This window comes from Phragmites australis, chromosome 16, assembly GCF_958298935.1.
Source record: "Phragmites australis chromosome 16, lpPhrAust1.1, whole genome shotgun sequence".
Lineage (NCBI taxonomy): Eukaryota > Viridiplantae > Streptophyta > Magnoliopsida > Poales > Poaceae > Phragmites > Phragmites australis.
The window spans coordinates 379,278-406,489 of NC_084936.1; the positions used below are offsets into that span (position 1 = coordinate 379,278).

The 27,212-nt window shown below is 43.8% G+C and overlaps 3 protein-coding genes and 1 non-coding gene across 6 annotated transcripts; 3 read left to right on the top strand and 1 right to left on the bottom strand.

Moving 5' to 3' along the window:
* The first annotated feature begins 1,521 nt into the window (after positions 1–1,521).
* On the top strand, positions 1,522–4,423 carry LOC133894975 (F-box protein At5g39450-like). Its single transcript, XM_062335196.1, has 2 exons — positions 1,522–3,293; positions 4,103–4,423. The coding sequence occupies exons 1-2, from the start codon at positions 1,621–1,623 to the stop codon at positions 4,104–4,106; spliced, it is 1,677 nt and encodes a 558-aa protein (XP_062191180.1). The 5' UTR covers positions 1,522–1,620; the 3' UTR covers positions 4,107–4,423.
* Positions 4,424–4,565: 142 nt separating this feature from the next.
* On the top strand, positions 4,566–10,681 carry LOC133894976 (PHD finger protein EHD3-like). Its single transcript, XM_062335197.1, has 6 exons — positions 4,566–7,162; positions 7,503–7,712; positions 7,796–8,110; positions 9,101–9,190; positions 9,391–9,435; positions 9,525–10,681. The coding sequence occupies exons 1-6, from the start codon at positions 7,004–7,006 to the stop codon at positions 10,404–10,406; spliced, it is 1,701 nt and encodes a 566-aa protein (XP_062191181.1). The 5' UTR covers positions 4,566–7,003; the 3' UTR covers positions 10,407–10,681.
* Positions 10,682–22,341: 11,660 nt separating this feature from the next.
* Positions 22,342–25,629, top strand: LOC133896222 (UDP-galactose transporter 1-like). 3 transcript variants are annotated; one of them, XM_062336783.1, is made up of 5 exons: positions 22,342–22,874; positions 23,977–24,226; positions 24,378–24,585; positions 24,687–25,147; positions 25,476–25,629. In XM_062336783.1, the coding sequence occupies exons 1-4, from the start codon at positions 22,755–22,757 to the stop codon at positions 25,135–25,137; spliced, it is 1,029 nt and encodes a 342-aa protein (XP_062192767.1). In that variant the 5' UTR covers positions 22,342–22,754; the 3' UTR covers positions 25,138–25,147; positions 25,476–25,629. The 3 variants fall into 3 exon arrangements, with proteins under 3 accessions (XP_062192767.1, XP_062192768.1, XP_062192766.1); XM_062336784.1 differs by lacking the exon at positions 25,476–25,629 and having other exon boundaries at positions 24,331–24,585; positions 24,687–25,295; XM_062336782.1 differs by lacking the exon at positions 25,476–25,629 and having other exon boundaries at positions 24,687–25,295.
* TRNAR-UCU (transfer RNA arginine (anticodon UCU)) lies at positions 25,546–25,618 on the bottom strand. Its single transcript has one exon. It is a non-coding gene; the product is annotated as a tRNA-Arg (tRNA).
* Positions 25,630–27,212: the final 1,583 nt, after the last annotated feature.

Genomic DNA, 27,212 nt, shown 5'->3' on the forward strand with positions numbered 1-27,212 from the left:
AATGCCCCATCAGATGTGGTATCATTTCAACTCTCCTTAGAATTCATATGTATGTAATGCGATATTCTCGGAGGATGTTGAAAAAAAAAAGGAGGCAACCTTTGGGTTTCTATGGTCAAAAGTAATTTCTCAACTAGGTAGGCCCATAATTCTATTCGTTCGGAGAAATCCCTCGATTAGGAAATGTTCTATTCGGTCGGAGGAATCCCTCGATTAGGAAATATTCTATTCGGTCGGAAGTAACTCTCAACTAGAAAGAACATGTTTTCGAGGAATGTTCCTGACTAGGTGAGTTCTAGTAAGGTCAAATTATTGACGTAATCCAGCAGCCCTTTGATGAGCAGAGTTAGGGGGCTAGCTAGTGAGGAATAATAAACTATATAATTATAAATATTTGGTAAATACGGTATATCCTATGATAGGGTATCGATCGTACATGTGTATTTAACCCGATTCGGTTGGTTCTATAGCCGTCATGGGGTAAACGAGGTATGTACCGACATATTCAGCAATTCATCATGTTCTATATAGAAACTATCCCCGAATTAAGAAAGAGTCTTCTAAATATTTAGAAGATATATGATCGGGACGAGTACTCTCGTTGGAATCCGAGTAGGATACGATTACATCATCCTAACTATATAAGGAGGGAGATGCGGACATCAAGGGCATGGAGGCCCAATCTGAGCCAAGAGCCAAGCAAATCCATTTGAAAAGATCTTCTCCAGAAAGCTAAGCTAGAGCATCCTAGAATCAAAGATTTCTAGATAGATGAAGCCTAGTTAAGTAGAACCAAAAATACCTATAGAAGATCCATAACAATGTCACACTACGACAGATACATCTGGCTAGGGCTTAAGGACATAGAATATGAGAAAATTCACCTAAAACCTTACGATTAGACCTATACATTGCCCAAATGTAAGCGTATTGACTTTAGCCATCGTGGACACACCCGGCCCTAAATCATGTCTCTGGATCGGAGGTATTTCAATCCTCAGAAATACTACCTGAATTAAGAATAGTGCGATGCATGGCGGAAGCTTCAATTGGCAGTAGGGGCGATTCCACAGTGACAGGCAACCATGGCATTGACCTGGTCTCACTACCCTGGTGCATAGGATAGGAATCCTGACACGTTAGCATCAGGCAGCAGCCATCCTGGTGGAGCCCACCAAGACCGGAAAAGATGACCGATCGAGGTTGACTCCGACGACCGACCACAGCGCAGGAAGGATGAGCAGAGCAGGCGAAGCCTCCACTCCTCTCCTCTCTTTTTCCACCTCACCAATTAGAGCTTTTTCTGTGGACTCCCAATTAAGTAGTATGTACTTGCCAGTAAAGAATTACTTGCTCATTAAATAAAAAAGATGCTTCCAGATATTTACTAGAAAGATCCAAAATTACATATTAGATTGATAAATGTTTTCTGAAAAAATTGCCGTAATTCCAAAATTACATGCTAGTGCATTTGCTGGATCACATCGCATGCTCCTAAAGAACAAGGGAAAAGAAAAGGGAAGGAAAGGCGAAGAGCAGAGCAGAGCAGAGCAGCCGCAGCAGCACCGCACCACAGCCAGGCCAGGCGACGGGGAACCCCCCCCCCCCCCTCCGTTCCCGATGTCCTCCTCCGAGCTCGCCTGCGACGGCGCGGACCTCATCTGCTCGCTGCCGGAGGACGTCCTCGCCCTGATCTCCGCGCACCTCCGCCCCCGCGACCTCCTCGCGCTCTCCGCCGCCTCGCGCCGCCTCCGCGACGCCCTCTCCGCCGGCGGCGCCGACAAGGCGTGGCTCGCGCAGTGCCGCCGCCTCCTCCCCTCGCCGCCCCACCTCCTCGCCTGGCGCGCCGCCGCGGGGGGATCGTCCCTCGCCGTCTGCCGCTTCCTCCACTCCGCCGCCCCGCTGCTCGGCCTCTGGGTCCACCAGAACCCCGAGCTCGGCAACCTCGTCGTCGCGCTCCCGGGCTTCCTCTCCCTCGTCGCCGTCCGCTCCATCCCGCAGGAGCTCTCCCCGCGCCTCCGCTGGGCCCCCGTATTCGAGCTCCTCGCCGACGCCGACGGCCGCCCGACCATCCTATTCCTCCACGGCCACCATCCCGGCGCGCTCTTCCCCGGCCTCATCTCCTCCCTCCACCCCCACGCCAACGTCCTCTTCCTCGACGCCCAAACCGGTCAGGATCCAGTCGCCTCATCCTCCCAGTTTGTCCGCCTCGCGTTCGGGGACCGCCGCCGCCTGCTCGACTTGCTCGTCGCCGCCTGCCGCGTCAAGCTCCCGCCGGACCTCGCCGCGGCCCCGCTCTTCGCGCGCTCCGATGAGGACCTCCCGGTGCTCGCCGCCCGCCGGGAGGCGATGCTGCGGCTGCACAGGGAGTCTGGCGGGGGCCTGGTGCGCACACCGGAGGTCCAGGGGCTTCTTCTGGAAGCCAACAAGAAGACTACGCCGTCTCCGTGCGACGGTGGGGAGAGAATTCGGCTTCCGAGGAGTCTCTCGGCGGTAGCAGGGTACGTCAGGAATGGGCTGCGGCAGATGGTGACGCGGTCAGTGTCGGCGAATTCGAGGGCTGAGTACGCGGACAGCAAACATCTGGCATTAGACGAGTTCTTGCGCACCGGCGAGAGTGTCAGCCTGAGCATCCGTGGCGCGCGAATGCGCCTGTCCACTTATCACGCGTGGCCGAGCATGCATGACAACCGGTTTGCGCTCTACAAGCTCACGGTGCAGGCAACTATGCCTGGCTGGGAGTATGCCGGGCTGTGGGGAGGCACATTCGGGTGGCCACCAGGGCGACCGGAGGATGAGTGCAAGCCCGGGAAGCCTCTGTTTTTTTTGCTTCTCACATATGAGGAGGACAGTGAGGGGAAGCTTCTGCTGATCGCAACCAAGGTGCTGGAGGGAACACACTATGTTGTGCATCCGAACGGGTCGTCAATGTTTATTGTGAGGATGGGTGAGCCATCAACGGAGGCTTTTCCATGGAGGACTGACAGGGAGTCCCACAATGTGGGTGTCGAGAGAAGCTTTGCCGGGGAGGGCATTGCCAATGGTTACGGCTTCAGGTACCCTGGCTCAAAGCCCGGATCCCTGTTTGTCCTCCAGGATGGCCAGCTTGCATTTGTTTGGAGAGAGACTGGGGCTGTGCTCACCTTGAGAAGACTGGACTTAGTGGAGCTGCTGAAGAAGGGGGAGCGTGTGCCTGCATTGCAGCCGATTTTGAACTTCGCATACCTCACAAAGTCTTACTCCAATGTGTTCACTGGGTTCCCTGGCAGCTCAGGATGCTCATCTTCTCCCAGGTATATTTCCATTGCCACACTGCCAACTGCAATACATTGTGATACCTGTCATGCATTTTATTCTGCCCTGGTTGCTCATAGAAAATTCAGTTCAGGTTTAATCCTCTTAGAAAATTCAGTTCTAGAAAAATCAAATTTTACAAGATATACCAAATTTGTAACGAGTGAGCTCTTGTAGTTGTTAAGCCATTTTAGATCCATTTAATCAACATCATGGTCTTGACATTATCATAGGATGCCTAAATCTTGTGATGTAGCAATTTCAGTATGTTGTTTAGAGTGATCTGTTTGTGAGTATTTGAAGTGGCAAATATTATTTGATGAGCTATCCATGTTGAACATGTACCCTGAAAAATGAACCCCTGCCATGTATTTTGCTTTTGTTCTGTAATCAGACTCAGCAAACTGCCAAATACATTTGTTCGGTGGTAAGGTTTTTTTGTTTAACTTGGCTCAACGTGTTTGCAGTATGTCCCTAGCACCAGGGTTCGCTTCTTACCGTTGAAAATTCATTCGTTGCAAAACTTCTGTTTAACATAATACATATCTGAAGGTTGAGCGGTACACTGCAAAATGCATAAGTGACTGCTTAATTTGCTTTCTTTTTCCCTGCAATCTTTGCTTTGCCTCAGTGCATAAATGTGTATCACATTATCTTTGTGCAGTTTCTACCATGTTTGCTCTTATATTGACTACTTGATATAGTGTAGACTAAGCAATGTTTGATATGCCCTTCAACATCAAACTACTCCTATCTTGCATTATCTTTTCCAACTCCTGAGTCGTGTCTCATCTAACGAGATGAACAGGTAAAACCGTAAAAGACAGGAGTAGAGGATTTATCAAATGATGACCTGATGCAGAGCAACAGGAGAGATGATGTGCTAAGGCCTGTTTCGTTTCTGGAGGTTCGCCGTCACCACTTCTTGATGAGATATTCTCGCTGCTGCCAAGGGAAGGAAATAGCACCATACCCCATATTCCTTATTATTGTTGTTTTTTATCACGCTTTTAAAAATTGTCGAAATGTGGCACGAATGAGCTGCCATTTGACACTTAACCCATGGCGTCAGTTGTTACTTAAATGGCATTATTTGGAGAGTAAAGTAAATTTATATGAATTTTGTGCATTTCTTTACTGAAGCGCACTTGATTGATACAAATTCTATCCTGGAACGGTCCAGTTGACATGATCTCCAGAATTCATGATCCATGATCTGTCTGCCACTGCTGTACCATCTGGAAATGTACAATTGTATTTCGTCACGCTTTTTGGGCCCTCTCTCTTCCTTTTGTCCTTTTGACCGATACGGCATCTGTCGAAAATTTGGCTTACTGGCAATGAAAAGGGACCTGAAAAGTATGGGACATAATTTTTTATAACCATAGCGCCCTTTGTAGAGGAAAAGAACCATATGCATTTGGAGAGTACTTTTGTAACTTTCTAATGCTTGCTACTCCTTTGCACCGTAGCCCTTTGAACCAGACAACCCCCTTTTGTAGCATTAAAATGGTTAGAAAAGAGTTTCTCGTCTCCCCATCCCCAAACCAACTCTTGTTTCCCAAACTTTTGTTGGGTCAAGTCTCTCCCACCCCCCTAAAGCCCAAATCTCGCTTTAGGTTCTTAGGGCTCACCGAAATCGCAGATATTGCTTTGAAAGAACAATATATATGAATAATATAACTCAAAGGCACGATATTAATGGAACAATATAAGATGGTAAACACCTTTGTTATTTTTGTCTAACCTAATTTATTCAAAAACGCTATATTCCGGTAGGGACAACTGTCTTACCAGTTTCGATAACTGAAGACTTGTTGTAATTTAAAAAAAAACATCGTGGATAACATGTAGTAGGCATTAACTGATAATACATTTTCATGCATGTTTGGTTATAACCTGTTTCTAATCTAATCCCCACATGTTTCTTCTCTCACACAGTTACACTCTACTTCTCTATCACTTTTATTTTCCCCGCGCTGCATGGCAAGGCATACATAGTACATCGAACCAACCTAGGAATCATACTTAGCGAATACTTGCCTACCCTCTTTTTTCGGCCACCCTCTCTACTCCCCTTTGGTTGCTGCTCCTATATGGTGTGATGAGCCCTGACCTAGCCTGTGTCTTGGTTATGTCTTGATCGGGTGAAATTGGTGTCATTGTAGAAGTAGGAGGAGAAGAAGAAAAGGAAGAGTAGTGTTATTTAACCTAGATGTCTAACAATGAGAGGAGGGTAGAAAGGCACGATATTTATGGAACAATATAGATGAGTAATCGAAGATTGTATGTTAAAATTAAACAACTTTGTTATTTTTGTCTTACCTAATGTATTAAAAAAACGCTATATTCCAATAGGGGCAACTGGCTTACCTGTTTCAATAATCGAAGACTCGTTGTAAGTAAAAAAAGACCCACCGCAGACACCATGTAGTATGCATTAACTGATAATACATTTTCATGCATGTCTTGTTGTAACTGATTTCTAATTCCCACATGTTTCTTCTCTCACGCAGTTACGCTCTACTTCATCGTCACCTTTATTTTTCTTGCACTGTATAGCAAGACCTACATAGTACATCGAAATGCCACAAACTAGCCTAGGAACCATACTTAGCGAATCCTCACCTACCCTCTTCCTTCGGCCTCCCTCTCTCCCCTTTGGTTGCTACTACTATGTCATGTGACAATCCCTGACCTAATCTATGCCTTGGTTATGTTGCGACCGGATGAAATTGGTGCATGGTAGAAGGAGAAGGAGAAGAAGAGGAAGGATGTTATATAAACTATATGTCTGATAAGGAGGGGAGGGTAGAAAGTGTGATATTTATGGAACAATATATATGACTAATCGAAGATGGTATGTTAAAATTAAACAATTTTGTCATTTTTGTCTAACATAATTTATTAAAAAATGCTATATTACGGTAGGGACAACTGTCTTACCAGTTTTGATAATTTAAGACTGGTTGTAAGTAAAAAAAGACCCATCACAAATAACATGTAGTAGGCATTAACTGATAATATCTTTTCATGTATGTTTGGTTCTAACTGATTTCTAATCTAATCTCCACATGTTTCTTCTTTCACGTAGTTACGCTTTATTTCCCCATCACCTTTATTTTCCCGCGCTGCATGGCAAAGTCTACGTAGTACATCGTTGTGCCACGAAGCAACCCAGAAACCATACTTAGTGAATCCTCACCTACCCTCTTTTTTCGGCCTCCCTTCCCTTTGGTTGCCGCTCCTACGCTACATGATGAGTCCAAACCTAACGTGTGCCTTGGTTATATCGCGATAAAGTGAAATTGGTGTTATTGTAGAAGGAAAAGGAGAAGAAGAAAAAAAGAAGTGGAAGGATGTTATTGAACGTTTATGTCTGACGGAGGGGAGAGGGCGCCCACAGCCTCTGAGCCTGCGCTGTTTTCCGTTTCACAATTCCTTTTCCCCGCTCCTCCATTTGGGAGTTCATCCATCCTCCCTCCCGCTCCTCCACCCCTCACTCACCTCGCCGCTCCGGCGTGGCAGCGGTTTCCTCTTTTGCTCTCGCCCTCCCACCCCAAAACGAGATCTTTAAATCCCCCCGAACCCTAGCCCACAACTCCTCCTCCTCTTCCTTGCGCCGCCTCACAATCCTCCTCTTCTCCTCAAAATCCATTCCGATCTCGCCGTCGTTCCTCGGGCTGGGACATGCTTTAGCCAGCCGCCCATGGCCTCCGAGGGCGCCGCCAGCCGCCGCCCGCCCCTGGCACCGCCTCCCAGGCGCAGAGCCGTGGGGGACCAGCAGCCACCCGACGTCCTCACCTACAAGCGCCGCTGCCGCGGCACCAACTCCAACTCCAGCGCCGTCAACCCCGGCTCCGACATGGTACGCATTATCCTCTTAGACCTAGCGGCCTCTTCTTTTACTTTCCCTGCCTATTTCTTCTTTGCTGTTATAGTTCGAGCATCTGTATAGCGTCGTGGTGCCGTCATTCCGCCATGATTTCGTTCCGATGCCGTTCCCATGTCGCAAGATTTCGTTTTGACTAGTTTCTTGCAATGCTACCAACCTGGGGTCTAGGAATCGTGGTGCCGGTTTCTTTCTCTCGCTTCTTCTTTTTCTTTGAAACGTATATCCTTGGTGGCGATTTCTCTGTCCTTTTATTGCAGTAATGGTTTTTGTTAAACTAAACTAGACTAGATTCATTTCTTTGCTCCCCGCGCAGGCTCAGATGAGCATGGTAGGAGCACGCAGCAGCAATTCAAAGCAAGAAGCGCTGGCCAGGCACTGGAGAAGCCGGAGGGACACGTTGGAGGGCTTCTTGCAGTCCCCCGGTGTGAGTCAGAGCTCTGGAGGAATTCAGAGCTGCATCCGTGAAGCGCTCAGATATAACGGTTGCCAGCCCCTGCAACAACTCAATAGTCCTGTCACACAGGTTGTACAAATACATTAGCTTTGCGCAAGATTGTATATGATTAGAATTTCCCTGCTGACAAAAGTTTTCTCTGTGACTACCAGGGGAACCTAGCTAACAGCCAAGGTGAAGCCCAAGAGAACCCTAGTGGATTGGTACATGGTAAAGAGAATAATGGCACCTTGGTTCCGTCTGGAGATGGAACTGCAGCATCTTTGGAAGCCAACAAGGCAATGTGCAACAATGCTCTATTTGACATTTTAGTCTCGGAGAAGTTTGCCTTCTTGTGTGATTCGCTAGCTGCAACTTTCCATGTCAATAAGCCTGATGAGGTGATTGGGTTGGAAAAAATTGATGCGAGGATGAGAAATGGAGACTATGCACATAACCCTACACTGTTTGACCATGATATCAAGCAGGTACCTGTTTCTTTATTGCACTCATTCCCTCCGGTTTATTTGCACTGTTTTATCTAATAAAGATAGAGATGTAGGACTTCTACTTGAGACCCTACAGTAGGTCCTTTCTACCCTGTAGGTTTGGAAATGGTCCCTGTTCTTGTCCGTTTGACCGCATATATTCAGATAGTGAGATGTTCTGGGTATGGTTAGTTGATGGAATGATCCTGTCCTTGTTGTGCTGCCTATTCTGCTTTCTTATTTTCACCACATTGCTCGGTCCTTGCAAAATGTTTTGAACCGTCCAAATAACAGAATGCTAGGTAGGAGGATGGATGTTTGCACTTCTTTGTGCAGTTATAATAGGTGTGGTGCTCAACCAAAACACAGCAATGTTTCTCTATTTACTTGTCGCAAAGCTGGGATCTACTGCCTCTTTTCGACTGAAGGAGATCTAGTACCTGTTTCTTGTGGGAAGGGATCCGTGGTCTTGTCTCCATGAATTCATGCTCTTTTTCTCTCCGCCCACGTCACCCGCTATCCTCACTCACCTTGCCAACTCCCATGGGCCTCTCTCTTGAAGTGGACCGCAAGCTTGACCATCAGAGGATGGCATTCATGAACACAGAAATCTGGAGCGTGTTGCAGCATGCTGCCATGCACGACTGCTCAATACGTAGGTTTCAATCCAAGTGACAAAGGTTTTTATTTATCCTTTTCACTTCTTTTCTTAAATGGAAGAAAGCAAAAAAAAGGGGAAAGTAATCTTAATGTCTTGGCGACAATCAACTAACAGTTAGATTTGGTGGAGGTGTTAAAACCTCCAATAAATCTCAAAGATCAAACCAGTTCTTCCATAATTGTGTTTGCACTTTCTGGTGTGTAATTTTTTGTTTGTTTGTTATTGTTTATGCACCATGCGTCCAAAGAAGTTTCCTTAACATTCAGGCAAAAAAAAAAGTATCTTCAACGCTGTGTATTTATTTTAATACATATTTGTTTATTCTATAGATATGGGAGAAGTTTGAACAAGTTGGCCGAGAAATGGCTGGTCTGGCGAGCAATCTTTCAGTTATTTCACGAGCTTCTTATCAGAAGCAGGTATGTTGTTAGTTTCTTGGCGGTGCTTCCTTGATATAATTGATGGTGCTAGCATTGAAATGGTTAGATTTTTGACTCAAGAGGCATCTATTACATGATTACATTACACCGGCGAACCACGCTGCAATAATATGCAGGCTTTAGATTTTTGAAATAATTCCTTTTATGTTGGGCATTGCTAATAGGAACATTCTTTGTAGGCTTCTGGACTTTCAGAAATTGATGTGACTGAGCACAAGACAAAGGTAAGTGGTGTGTTGCGGACATGTTTGCCAACCATTGTTTTGTTGTTACGATTTGTTAAAATACCTCTACTAATTGCATTCTTCATTAGGAAACAAGTTTGGTTGGTGTTGCCCACAAAGTCCCGAGGGAGTCGACTCCCACATGCGATTCTGGCCATTCTACCATACCAAAGCAAACTGAGACATCTAGACTGGAAGGAAATCAGACTTGCAAGGATTGTGGCAAGAAGGCAGACAGTGAAGGGAGAATTATCTGTGATGGATGTGAAGCCACATACCATGTTTCATGTCTCAAGCTTGCCATTGAAGATGTCCCAGTGAAATGGTACTGTCCCACCTGCATTGAATCAAATGTAGTTGCTGCAAAGAATAATGGTAGTGGAAAATCACATGAAGACTGTAATGGATGTGACTGGCTTGACATCACCAAGCCAGAAGAACGTCCTGAGGTTGTTAGCAAAACTGAGTTAGCTGACGAAACACAGGAGAGCGCAGTCGCAAGCCTGGAGGAAGATAGTGAACCGGACCTCTCGACAACTGCCCTTTCAAACTTGTGCAAACATTGTGGCACATGCGAAGATGAAGACAAGAAATTCTTGGTATGTGGTCATCCTTACTGCGCTTATAAGTTTTATCACATCCGATGCCTGAAAGAAAGCCAGCTTGCAATGGAGAAGCAGAAAAACCGATCATGCTGGTACTGCCCATCTTGCATTTGCAGAGGCTGCTTCAGGGACAAGGATGATGACTATACAGTCTTGTGTGATGGTTGTGATGATGCTTATCACATATACTGCATGAAACCAGCGCGCACTTCTATCCCCAAAGGTCAGTGGTATTGCACATCATGTAGCTTGCTCAGGGCAACGGGCGGATTGCAAAAGTATGAGAAGTTGATCGTGCGGAGTGTGAAGCATGTTTCTGATGCCAAGCGGTCGAAAGTTTTGCTAGGTGATGCTCCAGAAAAATAACTAGCAGGATAACAGCACTCTGGATCAGCTTCAGAGCTTTTGCTTTGACATGCTTAGGCGAAAAGAAAGGATTCTTTGGTCCCTCTGAAGGGGTATACTCTGACTTGAATAATTGGATCGGTTGTGTAGTTTGTTTCCTGCCGTTGGTATCTACAGGAAGAACTGTTGCCTGGTGAAGATGGTGCTGTATGGATGCGTAGCCGGATGAAATGTCCATTCCTTTGTTCCCCTGTCGAATTTCTATGACAATTCTGAGACGTTGTTGTTGTGCTGTTCTTTCGTCTGTGCTACTTCGTTGCGATGATACCCTTGTTGACATCGCTTGGTGATGTATATGCTTTTTTTTTGGGGGGATCATATGTTTGCATCTGCATTGCTTTTTCACCATTCATCTTAGGCTGTGGTTAATAGTTGTGAAAGTTTGTTAATGCTATATAGGTAAAACAAGGGAGCTAGTGTGAGTACATTGCACATCTTATGTGGGATGATGGCTTGCTAATCCTGAAGGTGAAGGGTGTACTTTTTTATATAATGAAAGTACAACTTCGGAAGACATCTAGGATGTGCACAGCTATTGTTTAAAAATAGGTACTCAAATTTGAGTCTAAGTAGACTCGAATTTAGATGTCTAGACGTATATCCGTATTCTATCAACTGAGCTAATCTTGAAGGTGAAGGGTGTACCTGAGTCGGTAGCAGCTATTCAGCTGATGTTTCAGAAGCAAGAAATGGTTGGCCTGAGCTTGAGATAGATGACAGAGGCAACAGCAGGCAAGCACCAGATATTCAGAGACAAGGAAGCAACAATTTTGTTGCAATTGTTTGTTGAGAATTCCAGAAGAAAAGATGCATATAACATATGTGTAGCGGCAAAAATAAAAAAAGTAGGTAATAAATGTCATTGTATTTGTTAAAATAAATAATATATCGGTGTATTTGCAAGTCTAGCATTTGTATTCAGCATTTCAAACACTAAAAAATCAATTCTGGTAACTGAGACATTGAAAACTCATGTATTCAGCACTTAAGGTGTCAAATACGGCACTGTTCACCGTATTCGGTACTAGAGGTGCTGAAAACTAGGGGTGGTAATTTCCCCCGTCGGGTCGGGTCCCCGCGGGTTTCAAACCCGACGGGGGCGGGTTCGGGTGCAAAAAAAACCCCACGAAGCTATCGGGTTGGGTCGGGTCGGGTCCTTAACTCAGGTCGGGTTCGGGTATGTTTTTTCACCCGTGGGTGCCACCCGAAACCCGAAACCCCGCCCCACCCGCCCGCCCTGCCCCGCCCGCCCGCCCTATCCCGAACCACCCGCCCGACCCGCCCCGCCCCGCCACACCCGCTCCGCTCACCCGCCCCAACCCGCCCCGCCGCCGTTACACTGTCGGGTTTCGGGTCCCTGTCGGGTTCGGGGGCGGGGGTGGTTTTGCGCCCGATATGGATTTCGGGTTCGGGTCAGGTTTGACGAGTCGGGTTTCAGGTTCGGGTCCGTTCCACCAAAACCCGACGGGGGCAGACCCGTTGCCACCCTTACTGAAAACTCCCTATATTTGGCACATGAGGTGTCGAATACCGTAAATAGTGCTATATTCGGCACCTCAAGTACCAAATACAGACCGGCTCTGCTTCGTCCCTCATGTCACGTTTTGTCGTGTGTCATTTCGGGACTGAATAGAATACAGTAGCACAACTTTGTTTCATTAGGACACAAGAGAATAAATAAAGAAAGAAATTTGATAAGTGAATATGTGTCATTCCGTGTTATCTTTCTGCATATAGTGTAGTACCTACTGGTGATAGTAGGGCTGAATAGAGTGCAGTAGCATAATTTAGTTTTATCAGGGCACGAGCAAATAAATAAATAAAGGAACTGGATGAGTAAGTGTGTGTAAATTTGTTTCAACGTAATTTTGTCAATATTTTATTATTCATTTAATGTATTTGTGTAGGTAATTTTTTAGGAAGTAACATTGGGAGGATACAAAATCTAATTTGTCGAACAATAATAGTTGTGAAGTACGATTAATATATAACCCGGTATAGAGGTTACATACCCTAATAAACATTATATGAGATATGGGGTTTTTCATCGTTGTGCGAATGGATCTTAACCATAAAGAGATGACAACAACAAACGTTGGCATGTACGGTATGCCCAAAGACTAACTTAATAGCGTGTTGCTGCTAAACCAAACATGCCTTAGAGAATAAAAATAGACTAAGTTATAATAGATGCTCTCTACTAAGTGCACCTAGGATATTTGCCCTTTTGTAGGGCATCGAGGCCCTCTGCTTTAGCACGACGGGTCCTCTCCCGCTTTCTTTCCCTTTTTGCTTCACGTACCTCAGCCGTGGCACGCTCCTTCGCTGCCTTCCTCATATGCTTCTCCTCCTAACGCTTGAGTCATTGTTCCTCCTGTTGTTGCTTGTACTCCCGATGTTCGTACGCTTCCCTCCTTCACCGCATGCTCATGTCGACCTACCACTTCTGGTGCGCATTTTGCTCTATGTCCAACCATTCTATAAAGCCACAAATAGGTGGAGGAGACTGGACAAATAAAATAAGAGGGTAGATTAGCAAGACAGTGCATGAAATCGTATGAAAAATGCCACATTAGTGATATACGTCGCTATACCGGTGGGTACTTGTCGGTGACACAGGAACTAGGGGTCCCCGAGTCCTGAGGCCAGATCAGCAGTGTGCCACGTGGCGCCCTCCCGCGGGATCGCCTCCGCAAGGTACGAGAAGACTAAGTCCCGGGAGAGGTTGCTCGGGGCCATAAACAGTGGTCCCCGAGTACCCGAGTTCCCCGATGACCCGAGAAGACCAAGTGCCGGGAAGAGGATGCTCGGGGCTGTGAACAGTGACCCCCGGGCACTCAAGTCCCCCGACGATCAGAAAAGCTAAGTACCAGGAAGAGGGTGCTCAGGGTTGCAAACAGTGGCCCCCGAGCACCCGAATATCCCGAGGACCCAAGGAAGTTAGGTCCGGGAGAGAGTGCTCGGGGCCGTGAACAGTGCCCCCCGAGCACTCGGTTCCCTGAGGATCCGAACAGTCAGTTCCGGGAGAGAGTGATTGGGGCTGTGGACAGTGGCTCCCTTGCACTCAGTTCCCCGAGGACTAAGAAAGAGCATATCTGAGAGAGAGTACTCGGGGCTGTGAACACTGATCCCCGAGCACTCGGTTCCCCGAGGACCTCAGAAGTCCTTCGTCGGTGGCCCCCACAGAGGTCCAATGGTGAGGTGTCAACTGGTGAAAGGCCCGATACTACATTTAAGAGGGCGCGAGGCCTGTCACCTCCAACTGCTCCTGCCACGCTCGATGTCAGTCCCTGCCACGGCCTGGCAGGGAGGCGTGGGGACATTTAATGCACGGGTCCCATCACGGGACATCCGGCGCGTCTCGGGATAACATCGCGAAGCCCAAGGCGCCCCGCCTGCCGCCCTGCTGTGTCAGGTGTACAAGACCGAGCGAGCACACCGGGCTGTTCAGTGACTACCCGGTGGGCCCTCTCCGCGGCACCTGTTGCAGAACGGCATGATGACGAACCAGATCGGACGGGGGCACGTTTTCAACCCTCCCCGTCACTTCACACAGCAGCCCATGATGGTTGCTTTCTATTTATGGTGCCTTGGAGCTCGCGCCCTCCCTTTCTAGGAACGCTACCGCCCCGGCGGGTATTTAAGGCGGGGCGGGCTCCCCGGTGAAGGGGACGGAGAATGCGAAGTTAGAGACAAGCCGAATTAGAAGGCAGTAGCTCAGTACAAGCGCAGAAGCTGAGATCATCGAAGAACAAGGAGCCCGAAGCTCTAGGCTAGACAAATATTCTTGTAACCAGCAACATCTCTGAGAGACATTCTCAGAGCATTTATAGTATACACACAGGAGTAGGGTGTTACGCTCAGTGCAGCCCGAACATATCTAAAAGACCTCCTGTGCATTTACTACTTCTGCATCCGATCATTCCATTTCACCTGCATCGCATTTACACCCATTTATTTCACCCGCAAAACAGATTCAGAATCATCCCCCTGGCCAAATCTCAAAGGGGGTCCCTCCGGATCCCTGCTTGAGGAGTTCACCCTCCGACAGTACTCGTATGGTCCATGTTGAGGCTTGTCATACTAGTAGTTTTGCACACACGAAGAAGCATAGATCATAGGTGTATGAGATGTCATGCGACTCGTGGAGCCTCAAGTGTCGCCGCAAAAGCACATCGACGGTTTGACCCTCTGGGGGATAAAATCCCCTAATATTTCTTAGGTGGGCTTGGTGGAGCTAAGAAAGATATTGCAGTTAAGAGAGCTGAAGGAGTGATCTGTCCATGGATGAGGGTGGGGTTATTTATGGTGGTTAAAGGCTGGTGCATGGACTGAGTGCATGGGCTTGGCTGGGGCTAGGGCATAGGATTTCCTGTGAAAACTAGAAAAGTTGTGATATTGATGCTTGCAGGGATTTTATGTGAAAGTTATTGCTTAGTGTGATCATTTCATTCTGTAAAAGTTCAGCAATGAGCTATTATTGCCTCTGCATGAAAGTATAAAATCATATACAAGCATTCCCTGTGAAAACTGTTGATTTTGAGTGGGTGTAGAAATAACATCTATCAATTTGATCTTAATTCAAAGTCAAAACCTGCTTGAAGCATTCATCCAAAAGCAATCACAGGCCGAGATTGAACGGTTTATACAATCACATTATTGATTTTAGAGTTGCAATTAATGTTAGTCCCAGAAGTGTTGGTGATACATTGGCGTGTCTAAATCCTGAGTTCACAAATACCTTTCATATGTTGGAAATAATTATGCTTGGATAATACGTTAATATAATAAATTTACCATCATATTGATTATACAAATAGTTTGTAAAAAAAAAAAATAATCACGTCTGTCATTTGAATAGTTCATAGTCTATAGATGTTGAATACCTAGATCATCTTAAGATGATAAAGGAAAGTGGCGACGTAAATTAGTGGAAGAATGCTAGCTTTGCCAGTCAATGCTATCAAGGTAAGATGGTTGTCGTCTCCGAGGTGGTAATAGAAAGTTGTAAGGATGAGTACTAGCAAATCCACCATCATTTTCAGGGTTATCAATGTCCTTCGGAGATTGAGGCCTCGGAGGGAGGGGTTATTGTGACATGAAATCGTCTTCTTATCATCATTTTGAGCTATCACGATAGTAGCACGTCCTATTTTCTTGCCAGTTGTATGCCACCTTGATGTGGTGCGTGAACATCCTCTTACAATGCTCATTGAACCTTCTCTTGTATTGCTGCTGAAACGTCGAGACATTGGGGGCATGAAATCATCGTCGTCGTCGTCGTCATTTTCTAGATGAGTAGTAGAGGACGCCCCTATACCCCTTAGGTTCGCTGATCGTTGTCGTCTTCTACGCAAACCAGGCATGACACCCCCGCCGAAGAGCATATACATCATCAAGAAGTTTGTGATATCTTTGTTGATCAATTGTGCGTCTTTCGGGAACGCCTAATGCAAAAGCAGAGCATTCGAATCAATGGACAAAAAAGATAAGTAAGGTGAGCATATAGGAAATTACGAACCTAAATGTGGGATGCATATTGGTCGAGCAACATCACTATCGTTCTTTGACTCCTAGAGAAACCTAGAATAAAAGGATGTTCAGCCAGTTCGCACACTCTAAGATAAGTTTGACACTATTGTGAAGATCGGTGACGTCTTAAGAAGGAGGTGAATTATGGCACTTAAAACCTAATTGGCTCCAAAAATTTCACAAGATAAACCTACATCAAATTATATCTAACTGTGTTCTAGATTTATCTAGTGTTTCTACTCTACCGCTCAAAAGAGTTTTACAACCTATAGCTAATCCTAACAAACTATTCTAGGAAGATAAATACGCAAAGGTAGATAGAAATATGTAAAAACGGAAACGTAAATAAGATAGAGATAGCAAACTCGGTACAAAGGGTTTTTATCCTATAGTATCAATGGCATAAACGCCACCTCTAATCCACATTGGAGCTCTACCAAGGATATGCTCTCAGTCGGTACCTGGTCACAACTCTTGAGCCACCAAGACAAGGCCTCAAACCGAATGAGCCACCAAGGCAAGTCTCATCACTAACCTCTCTTCCGGTCACTTACTGCTATGATCACTTCGGAGCTTGAGCCACAAAGGCAAGGTCTACACGTTCCCGCACAATCACCTTGTCGTCGCTCCACACCAAGTCAGAGGGTCAACAAGCTTACCGGCGAGTCAACAAGACTCCAAGGTGCCAGCGTAGCTCTTGGTACAAGTTAGGATCACTTCTTGATCCCCTCTCAAAGTTGTAGCACTTAGCTACAACTCTCTTTAGGCCTATAAGCATTAATCACTCTCTAGTCTTGTACTTAATCACCTTGGATGATCATTTTAAATAATTTGGTGGCTTAGATGTTTTCTCAATTGTCTATGAGATTTCCTGGACTCCATCAGCATGCCACACCTTCAAATGACTGAGTGGATGGGTATTTATAGTCTCAAACCCGCCAACTAGTCGTTTTTTCAACGGCTCAGAAAAGTTGTTAACACCGAATGATCCGATGAGAACAGTAGTACTAACACCGGATTATCTGGTGAGTATAACCTCAGAAACTAGCTGTTGGAACTCCACTCAAAGCCTTTGTGAAAATAGGACACTCTTGTGTGCCTTTAAATCTATCATCGGACCTTCTGATGAGTTACTGTGCCACTTCTTCTCTGCAAGAAATGCTCTGGTGCATTGATCTTTAGAGCACCGGACCTTCCGTTGGGTTGTTCTTCATTTTTTAATACTTGCAATCGCTTCTACAAGAAATGATCCGATGCTATACTCCAATATGCACAAACCAAGCATCGGACCTTCCGATCGGTTGATCTTCAGTTTTCTGCACTTTCATTCTTCTCTGTAAGAAATGCTTCGGTGTTACCTAGTGCATATCATCAGACTATCCGATGAGGTCCTCAGTCTTCTCCCCCTTTGTCAGAAATACTCCGATGAGTTCAACACACAGAGCACCTGACTATCCAGTGAGGCTATCAACCTCTGTGCATAATGCTCCGGTGAGTGCAAACTCCTCTTCACCAGACCTTTTGGTGGGGCAAATCTTACTGGGACTTTTTCAATTCAATCAATCTTTGTTCTGGCTATGGTGGCTTCTTAATGTATTGCATACATGAGACCTACTAATATATATTCTTGACAAACATGTTAGTCCAAATGACAATATTTTTATTAATCACCAAAATCACAATTATTGTCTAATAGCGTCATTTTTGCTATAATCTCCGTTTTTTTGGTGATTGATGACAACACAACCAAAGTAAGTGGTAAATAATAAATAATATCAATCATAAAGAGTACAAAATCTTACCATATTACTTGGATACATATTCTTACGATTTAGTCTCCTTTATTGTGACTCCCCATTTCTTCATTGCCACTATCTCCCTTGTTCGACCCATGGAAGAACTTCTCACCTTTGTTAACCTAGGTGCCTCATGTTACTTCTTGTATCTTCTTCTTCTCCCCTTTAGTCACTTTCGGTATTCTTAGACATCTTGTATCTTGCTTCTTGCTTTAGTCATCAAACTTCTCCCTCTTTGTCAACAATCTCAAAAAGAACAAACATATGTTGAACTAAAGGAAAAGCGTTAGAGCACAAGAGAGAGAGCTTCACAAATCATGATCCATATAAAATGATACCAATTGAAAAGATATACCAACTGTAAGGATATGAGGTATTAATATCAATTAAAAAAGACAAACAAAGATTATAATTCGTGAAACTCACATTATATAATCTAAACTCACATTTATGTGTGCATACAATATAATGAGACTCACTTGCGAATACCACTTGTAGAAATATAGCAATATATGTACATCTAGACAGTAAGTAGAGGTAGTAAGTTTGAGTCATATCATATATGGAGGTAACTTAAATGTAGAAATGAATTGACAATAATACCAATTGAAGCATTTAAGCATCGTATGCCTCCGAGGACGTGATGATTTCTCCATGAGACTACAAAAGAAACATCTAGCAACATAGTTAGTCTCAAAATCACAACTCATAAGATATACTCTCCTTAAATGTGTGCATACAAGTGTTGAATACTTATGAGAGATATGCACTTGTTATTAATAACAATGAGAATTTATTCTATAGATTGGTTCATGGCACATAAAAGATACCAATTATGAAACTCCTGTCATGAAAGAAACTTACAAATAATAAACTATATAAGTTACTCATAAGATAAACACAAGCAACATATCATATAAAAACCTATACTATGTATTGCAATAAATTAAAATATGCACATGCAATCCTAGACAAAGCAATTGAGCTACAACAATTTAAAGATTTTGCATCTGGCTCTATTTTTTTTTCACCTTTGGATAGAGATTTGGTATATGATGATCACGATCTTCATCAAAAAATCCAACCTTATACACTTGGCTTTTTTCTTGAACCTTCACTTTATTTTGTGAGCAAAGTCTCCAAATCCTATAGCATTCTCAGGCTTCAAGTCTTCTTTGGAACTAAAACTGACTGGAGCCCCTTCATGTTGGTGATGACTTTTTTAGTACCCAAATGGATTAGTTCCACCTCTCTTCCTTTCTCCCAACCATATATACAACTACCTTACAATTGTTCTTCTTCTTGAGCTTGTAGTGGTCACTCTTGCTCTTTATCTTGTAGCTGAGCTTGTTGTAGAATTTGAAGGTCTTGTTGGAGAGGTTCATTGCTTTCCTCTTCTCATTGATCTCCTTGACTTGCTTGCATTTGAAGGACTTGTAGCCTTCTTAATCACATTTGAAGTATGTCATGGTGGATCTCTCCGTAAGCTTTTTCACCATGATAGTATGATTATCTTGAGGAGGTTAGACATAGTTATTGCCCTTTAATCTTGTCAAGTCCTTCTTGAGCTTTTCTACTTCTTACTTGAGCTCATTATTTTCTTGTGCAGTGAGTTCATTAGATGGTTCTACAAAAATATTCTCAGCACATAGCTCATTGTAAAGGGATGAGCTAGATAAATCAATTAAATCATCATAAGAATTGCAAGTATCTACCTTATGATTGAAATTAAATAGAGATGTAGATTGATCTAAAAGGGTTTTAGATTGAGATTAAATACACTCAAATTTTACCTTAAGCTCTTCATACTTCTTATTTAGCAAATTAAATTTGCTCGATAATTGCTCATAATTAGAAACAAAGGTAGAATGAATGTCATTGAAGGCATTAAATTTCTTAAGTTCCTTAGATTATTTCTTAAGAACCATTTGTTGCTTATTGATCAAATGAAGGAGTTCATCATAGGAGAGAGAATCCTTATCAAATTCATCATCACTTACATCTCTATCCATACCTTAAGTGATAAAACACTTGTGTGATGACTTGTGCGATGACGACTTACGTGATGATGACCTTAAGGAAGAACTTCTCTTAGAGGAGTGGGTGGCGAAGCTCTCATCACTTGAGCTTAAATCTTCATCTTCACTCACCCATCTCTAAGAGTATACGCGTCTAGTGGGTGTGTGACCCTCATCACGTAGCCCCTGCCTCATGTTCCCTTGCTCGTCATCATCATCGTCCTGCCCTGTAGGACCCCCACCGAACGTGTATCCCACCCCACTAACTCTGCCTTGCATGTACCATAAAGAAGGATCCTCATGAGGCAGTGTGGACACTGTGCAGGGGACATTGAACAAACCAACAAAAGCAAAACGACACACCGCGACCGGACGCACTGAAAGCAGCAACACAACGCGATGTGAGCTGGGTCGGCTTGTATTCGGCACCTGAGGTATGCTTCAGGGTGTAGCACAGCAGACACTATGCAGGGGACACAGTGCATGAATTTCAACTTTGGCATACCAGACTCCATCGGAGCACGTTCTAGGGGTGTCCACACTACCGCATGAGGATATCTGCCAAGCATCAATGCCACAACTTTTTCAGCTTTCACAAGAAATCATATACTCTAGCCTCCAACCAACCCTATACACTCAGTCCATGCATCAACCCCCAACCACCATAAATAACTCCACCCTCATCCATGGATACACCATTCTTTCCTCAGCTCTCTTAACTGCAATATCTTCCTTAGCCCCACAAGCTCACCCAAAAAATATTAGGAGATTTTCATCCCCAGGGAGTCGAACTGCCAATGTGCTTCTGTGATGACCATTGTAGACTTTACGAGTCTCAGGACATCTCCTACACATATGACCCTACGCTTCTTCATGTGTGCCAACTACAAGTACGACATGCCTCGACAGAAACCGTACGAGTACCCATCGGTATAGCGACATATATCACTAGTGTAGCACTTTTCGTACGATTTCATACATTGTCTTACTAATCTATCCTCTTGTTTCATTTGTCCCGTCTCCTTCACCTATTTGTGACTTCATGGAATGGCTAAATATAGAGCAAAATGCACACCAAAAGCGGTGGGTCGATATGAGTATGCGGTGGAGGAGGGAAGCGTACGAACATCGGAAGTACAAGCAACAGCAGGAGGAACTACGACTCAATCATCAAGAGGAGGAGCGTATGAGGAAGACAGCGAAGGAGCACGCCGCAGCTGAGGCATGCAAAGCAGAAAGGGAAAGGAAGCGAGAAAGGGTCCGTCGCGCTAAAGCGGAGGGCCTTGATGCTCTGCGAAAGGGCAAATATCCTAAGTGCAATCAGTAGAGAGTATCTATTTTAACCTGATCTATTTTTATTTCTTAAGGTATGTTTGGTTTAGCAGCGGCACGCTATTAAGTTAATCTTTAGGCGTACCGGATATGCCAACATCTGTTGTCGTCATCTATTTATGGTTAGGATACATTCGCGCAGTGACAAAAAACCTCATATCTCATTTAATATTTATCAGAGTATGTAACATCTATATCTGGTTATATGATAATCGTACTTCATTACTATTATTGTTCGACAAATTAGATTTTATATTCTCCCGACGTTACTTTCCTAAAAAGTTACCTACACAAATATATTCAATGAATAATAAAATATCGACAAAATTATATTGAAACAAATTTACGCATACTCACTCATCCAGTTCCTTTATTTATTTATTCGCACATGCCCTGATAAAACTAAATTATGCTACTACACTCTATTCAGCCCTACTATCACCAATAAGTACTACACTCTATACAGAAAGATGACACAAAATGACACACATTCCCTTATTAAGTTTCTTTCTTTATTTATTCGTTTGTGTCCTAAAGAAACAAAGTTATGTTATTGTATTCTATTCGGTCCTGAAATGAGACACGACAAAACACGACGTGAGGGACGAAGCAAGGCCAACCTGTATTCAACCAAATACGGCATTGTTCATCATATTCAGCACGTATTCGGCACCACAGATGCCGAATACAAGAGTTTTCGGTACCTCAGGTACCAGAATCGATTTTTTGATGTTTGAGGTGTTAAACACAAATGCTAGATTTACAAATATATCGATATGTTATTTATTTTGATAAATACGGTAGTGTTTGTTATTCATTTTTGGATTTTTGCGGTGTGTAGCTGGAAGAGATGCGTAATATTGTGCTAAGTTCAATAGCTAGCTGCATCGCTGTTGGACAGGAGGGTTTTTTTTTTTTTTTGGCGTCAAACGTACCAGAGCCTAATCTTGACAAGTAGGTTGGAGTTTCTTGACAGGCTTTCCATTCATTTTAAGACTTCGACTTTTGAGAAAGAGAGACAGAGAGAGTTTGGCTGTGTGTACGATGTATATGCATTTGGCCAAATGCGATGCTTGTAAAATATCCTTTTAGAGTCCTACAAAATCGAATTGAATGAGAAAAAGGGGAAAAAAACTAGTACTTTTCAGCTTCTAAGATACTGGAGTAGTATCAAACAAATAAAAAGAAAAGGGGAGGAGCAAAGCGAAGGGGAAGAGAAGAAAAGGCACGCATGCATACATACATAGGATACATAACGCGTGGCGCATGTCTCCTTCCTTCACACCAACTGAACTCCCAACCTAAAACTAGACTAGAAGAATATCCCTCTTCCTCTCCCTCTCCCTGCTGCGTCGTCTTCCTCCTCCCTCTTACCCCTTCTCTTCTCCCTCCTCTGTTCCTTCCTCTCCTAGTATAAGCCACCACCTCCTCTCCTCCTTCACAACTTTCGGGAACCTTCTAGAAGAATCACCCAGTCCTTCTAGAAGCCATTAATGGATCACTGGGAGGAGCTTTTCGTTATCAGATTAATTCATTAATACATAGACACACCCGCACACCGGTTCTTTGCGGTACGTTTCAGTTCTTTCCTCCTCCTCCTCCTCCTCCCTCCGGGCGTTTGGTTTCTCTCTATGGGATCGATGGAGGACGGGAAGATGGGGAACGCCGCGACGATCCGCGCGGTGCTCGCGATCCTCCAGTGGTGGGGCTTCAACGTCACTGTCATCATCATGAACAAGTGGATCTTCCAGGTCACAATTCTTGCTCTTTTTCCGTAGTCATCCGTTATATCTAATGAACTCTGGGTGATTCCTTTTTTATATCTTCGGGATTTTTGGCCTTGATCCGTGAGTTTAGGAGCCAAAAGTAGGGGCTTTGACGCAAAAAGATTTGCTTTTTTTTATGCGTCGGGATAATTCGCCGATGATGTCGTGTAGTGTTAGGGAAGGTTTTAGAGGTTGGCAATGGAACAAAAAGGAACGATGTTTATGCGTGTAAAATTTCTGGACTTGGTGGTTTGGAGTTAAGATTGGTAAACTTTTGATGAACAAAAGTAATAATTTGGAGGATATTGTTCATCCAAAATAATTAAGAGATTGTATTGATGGATTATATCAGGGTTTTTGTTGCTGGAAATCATGTAGCATAGCTGAAAAAAATCGTGAAAGAACATAAGTTTGGTTCTTCGTGGACGTGCATGCAATCTTCAGAGTTAATTATAATTGTAATCAAATTCACGAATTTATGAAAACCAAGGTATGGGGGCTAACTATCCTGCCAATTTGAAATCGAGAAAAAAAATGAAAATGAATGCACGGTTACCAATTTCCTTTCAACATAGCATGGCATCCAAATTGCACCTCTATGCAGTTTGTTAGTCCACAGGGCACAAGTTCTACACTCTGCAATCATGCATATTTTTTAGGATTGTTGCTTATTTATGTTGTTAGAATGAACAGCAACAGCAAGGTTTCTATTCTGTCGCACTGACAATTAATTTGATGGAGTGTCGCCGTCCAGGTTTATCTTTTGACTTTGGCAGCCTTAGTGACAAATTCTCTGATATGTTTGGTAGGCAGCTCCATGACATGTGAGGATAGTCGCCATCCAAAAAAATTTGCACTATATTTGACATATCTTAAAACAGAACTGATCCAGAGTGCCAAGCATGGCTTGATAAGCGAACTGCTTGATGTATCTATTCTTAAAGAAGTTTTCTGTTTCACCCTTTTCATTATTGGAACTGAATTTTGTTGCTTGGATGTTGAAAAGGGTAGATTCATGATATAGTTGCAGCTTCCCTTGACAAAAAAGGCATGAACTTGACGATTTTAAACTTTTCATTTTGGTCAGAAATTGGAGTTCAAATTTCCTTTGACCGTGTCGTGCGTCCACTTCATATGCTCTTCTATCGGAGCTTATATTGCAATCAAAGTGCTTAAAACAAAGCCGCTGATCGAGGTTGCCTCGGAGGATCGATGGAGAAGGATATTCCCAATGTCATTTGTATTCTGCATAAACATTGTGTTGGGGAATGTAAGCCTGCGGTACATTCCAGTCTCCTTCATGCAGACAATAAAATCTTTTACTCCTGCGACGACAGGTTAGTTATCCGATTTTGGCATCCTATTTGCACCAACATTTTTCTCATTCATGTTAGTAATTTTTGCACACGCATTTTTCTCATTCATGTTAGTAATTGTGCAGTTGCTATAGAATTCATCTTCTGACCAATCCCTTCCACTGTAACACAGTGATTCTGCAGTGGTTGGTCTGGAGGAAATATTTTGAGTGGCGCATTTGGGCTTCTTTGGTCCCAATAGTGGGAGGAATTCTGCTAACTTCGATAACTGAGCTTAGCTTCAACATGTTTGGTTTCTGTGCTGCCATGGTTGGCTGCCTGGCCACATCCACAAAGACCATCCTGGCAGAGTCTCTACTCCATGGATACAAATTCGACAGGTAGATAAAAAAAAATGATCCTTGATTGAGTTTTCCATCCAGCTGATATTACATTTAACGCACAGTGATCAGATAATTCTGCTGTTCCTCTGTGCATGCAGCATCAACACGGTGTACTACATGGCGCCCTTTGCGACTATGATCCTGTCAGCGCCGGCGATGGTGCTGGAAGGCAGCGGCGTGATCAACTGGCTCTACACCTACGAGCCCGTGGTCCCTGCGCTGATCATCATCGTCACGTCAGGGGTTCTGGCCTTCTGCCTCAACTTCTCCATCTTCTACGTGATCCACTCCACCACGGCCGTGACCTTCAACGTGGCCGGCAACCTCAAGGTGGCGGCGGCGGTGCTGGTGTCGTGGACGATCTTCCGGAACCCGATCTCGGCCATGAACGCGGTCGGTTGCGCCATCACGCTTGTCGGCTGCACCTTCTACGGCTACGTGAGGCACCTCATCTCGCAGCAGGCCGCCGTGGCGCCGAGCCCGCGCACGCCCAGAGGCCGGATGGAGATGCTGCCGCTCACGGGCGAGAAGCAAGGGGACAAGATGTAGGCTCTATTTGGTAAAGATTTCTCTAATCTAAATTTTCAGCTGTTAGTAACTTTTTAGAAATGATTATGTAGCTTAAAGTGATTTCTTTTTAATTTTCTAGATAAATTTTATAAAGAAAATAATTCTATGACGAAGTGAATTAAAGGAAGTTAGTTTTTCAGATTTATCATCTAGTTTATTTCAGTAAATACTCACAAAATTATTTTAAAAAAACTATCATTTAACAAAGCTCTTGCATATATGTGTTGCTTAGCTACAGAGTCAAGTACGTCATACTGATTTTGTAACGAATTCTGATCCTAATACTGATTTGGTAATTTTGTATATTGACTCAAAAGGTAATTTGGAAGAACGGAGTCAAGTACGTTTAAAAGCTGAACGAGCGAAAAAAAAGGAAGAAAACAAATACACGCTCGGTGGGACTCGAACCCACAATCCTTTGATTAGAAGTCAAATGCCTTATCCGTTAGGCCACGAGCGCTTGTGTGATTCTCGTATAGACAACGGCTATATATAATAACTTCAACTTTCCACTATCTTACATATCCATGCAAGTTTTTTTAAATGTTTTAACATATATATAGCTTATAGTTAAGATAAAAAAAAATACTTCTTTTACAAACTGACAACATATAACTGTGAAAGAACACCGGAGTGAGCAAGCCCTACTTATTAATATACTAGCTAAGTATCCATGTGTTGTAACAAAAACACAAACAATAGACACGGTTACATTAATCACTAACTAAATATATGGAGATATGGATGTGTCATGAGAGCAAACAAATATATCAGGAGCAATTTCGTAGTTTGATTTCATATAGGATCTGAAAAAAGAGGAGGAGATTATTCGCTAATTTTTCTCCTACTTTCTTCATTTATTTTTATTAATAAAGCGGGTCTCATATCCATAGCTATTAACGAGGCAGGGAGGATGGATGACAAAAGTAGATAAACTATTTGTATTTTTGGGATTTTTATTAGATGGGATGAGAATAGAGGGAAGATGTGATGTGAGAATCAACTCGTGTTTTATACAGTATAGAATAATAATTGATAAAATTAGTTATTAATATATTAATAACTGTGTTGAGGGAAACAACTACTGGGATCAATAATATATAGCATGTTCGCTCTAAGGGATGGAGAATCCTATATTAATGCATAAGAGAGAGAAATTATATATAGTCCCCCCCTTTCCTAGTCATAAACAACGAGAGAATGATCAACACACGCGTTCACCGCTTGATTTCAACGACCTAGATTTACCATGTTTATTTCAAAATGAGAGTCCTTCACAGCAAATACTATTGATGGGTAAGAAAGGGTCGCCAAATATACAAGAAGGAACAAGGTGAAGGGACAAATGATCATTGTATAGCACTAAGGAACAGGAAAAACGCATGTAAAAGTAGAAGATATATAGTTTGGTTTATTTATCTGTTGTTTTGTGAAACAGACTTCTATTTTATCCTGCTGTCCGAATCGATTGAGATGGTAGAGCGATTAATTCGGCGGCTGAATTTGTTGAGGATGATGCTCCTTGACGAATCTTGGCGCGGCAAAGCAGAAGCAGGGGAGACATTTGAAACAAGACAAGACTTACTCGCATGGCAATCGATTAGCGTTTCCTTTTCGGAGCAGCGGGCCCAGGGCAATCCATGGATGCTGTCGTCTGCCGATGCAGCACATTTTGTAGCTCGCAATCGAAGCAGTCCAGCAAAAGAGCGGCCAACTCGATGAGCAGATATGACAGCATGGTCGATGATTCAAATGAAATGAGCAGCCAGCATGAGCCCTGCCGAGCTAGATCCTGCAAAAAGCGCGCCAACTTTTGCAGCTCCCCCAAACTCGATCGATCAAAAGGTGATGGATGCCTGATTCCCTGCATCCATCATGCTGGCCTCTGTTTCAAACTTGAATTCAACTCTCTCTTCTTCTTTTTTTTATCAGTTTCAATGCCAGTTACAAATGCAAACAAAGCCGCTTCTCTAGCTACTGGGCTACTTACTACCTACTATTGATGTTACTTGCCTCTGGTCTGGTGCTCCAAAAGAATATCCCCATGCTCTTCC

Bases quoted from the DNA above. Each gene is read 5' to 3' on its own strand.
- LOC133894975 (XM_062335196.1), top strand. From the start codon at position 1,621: ATGTCCTCCTCCGAGCTCGCCTGCGACGGCGCGGACCTCATCTGCTCG.
- LOC133896222 (XM_062336783.1), top strand. From the start codon at position 22,755: ATGGGATCGATGGAGGACGGGAAGATGGGGAACGCCGCGACGATCCGC. The intron at 22,875-23,976 runs GTCACAATTCTT...CATTTTGGTCAG, and splicing joins TGAACAAGTGGATCTTCCAG to AAATTGGAGTTCAAATTTCC. The intron at 24,586-24,686 runs GTAGATAAAAAA...CTGTGCATGCAG, and splicing joins CATGGATACAAATTCGACAG to CATCAACACGGTGTACTACA.
- LOC133894976 (XM_062335197.1), top strand. From the start codon at position 7,004: ATGGCCTCCGAGGGCGCCGCCAGCCGCCGCCCGCCCCTGGCACCGCCT. The intron at 7,713-7,795 runs GTTGTACAAATA...TGTGACTACCAG, and splicing joins TCAATAGTCCTGTCACACAG to GGGAACCTAGCTAACAGCCA. The intron at 8,111-9,100 runs GTACCTGTTTCT...TTTATTCTATAG, and splicing joins TTGACCATGATATCAAGCAG to ATATGGGAGAAGTTTGAACA.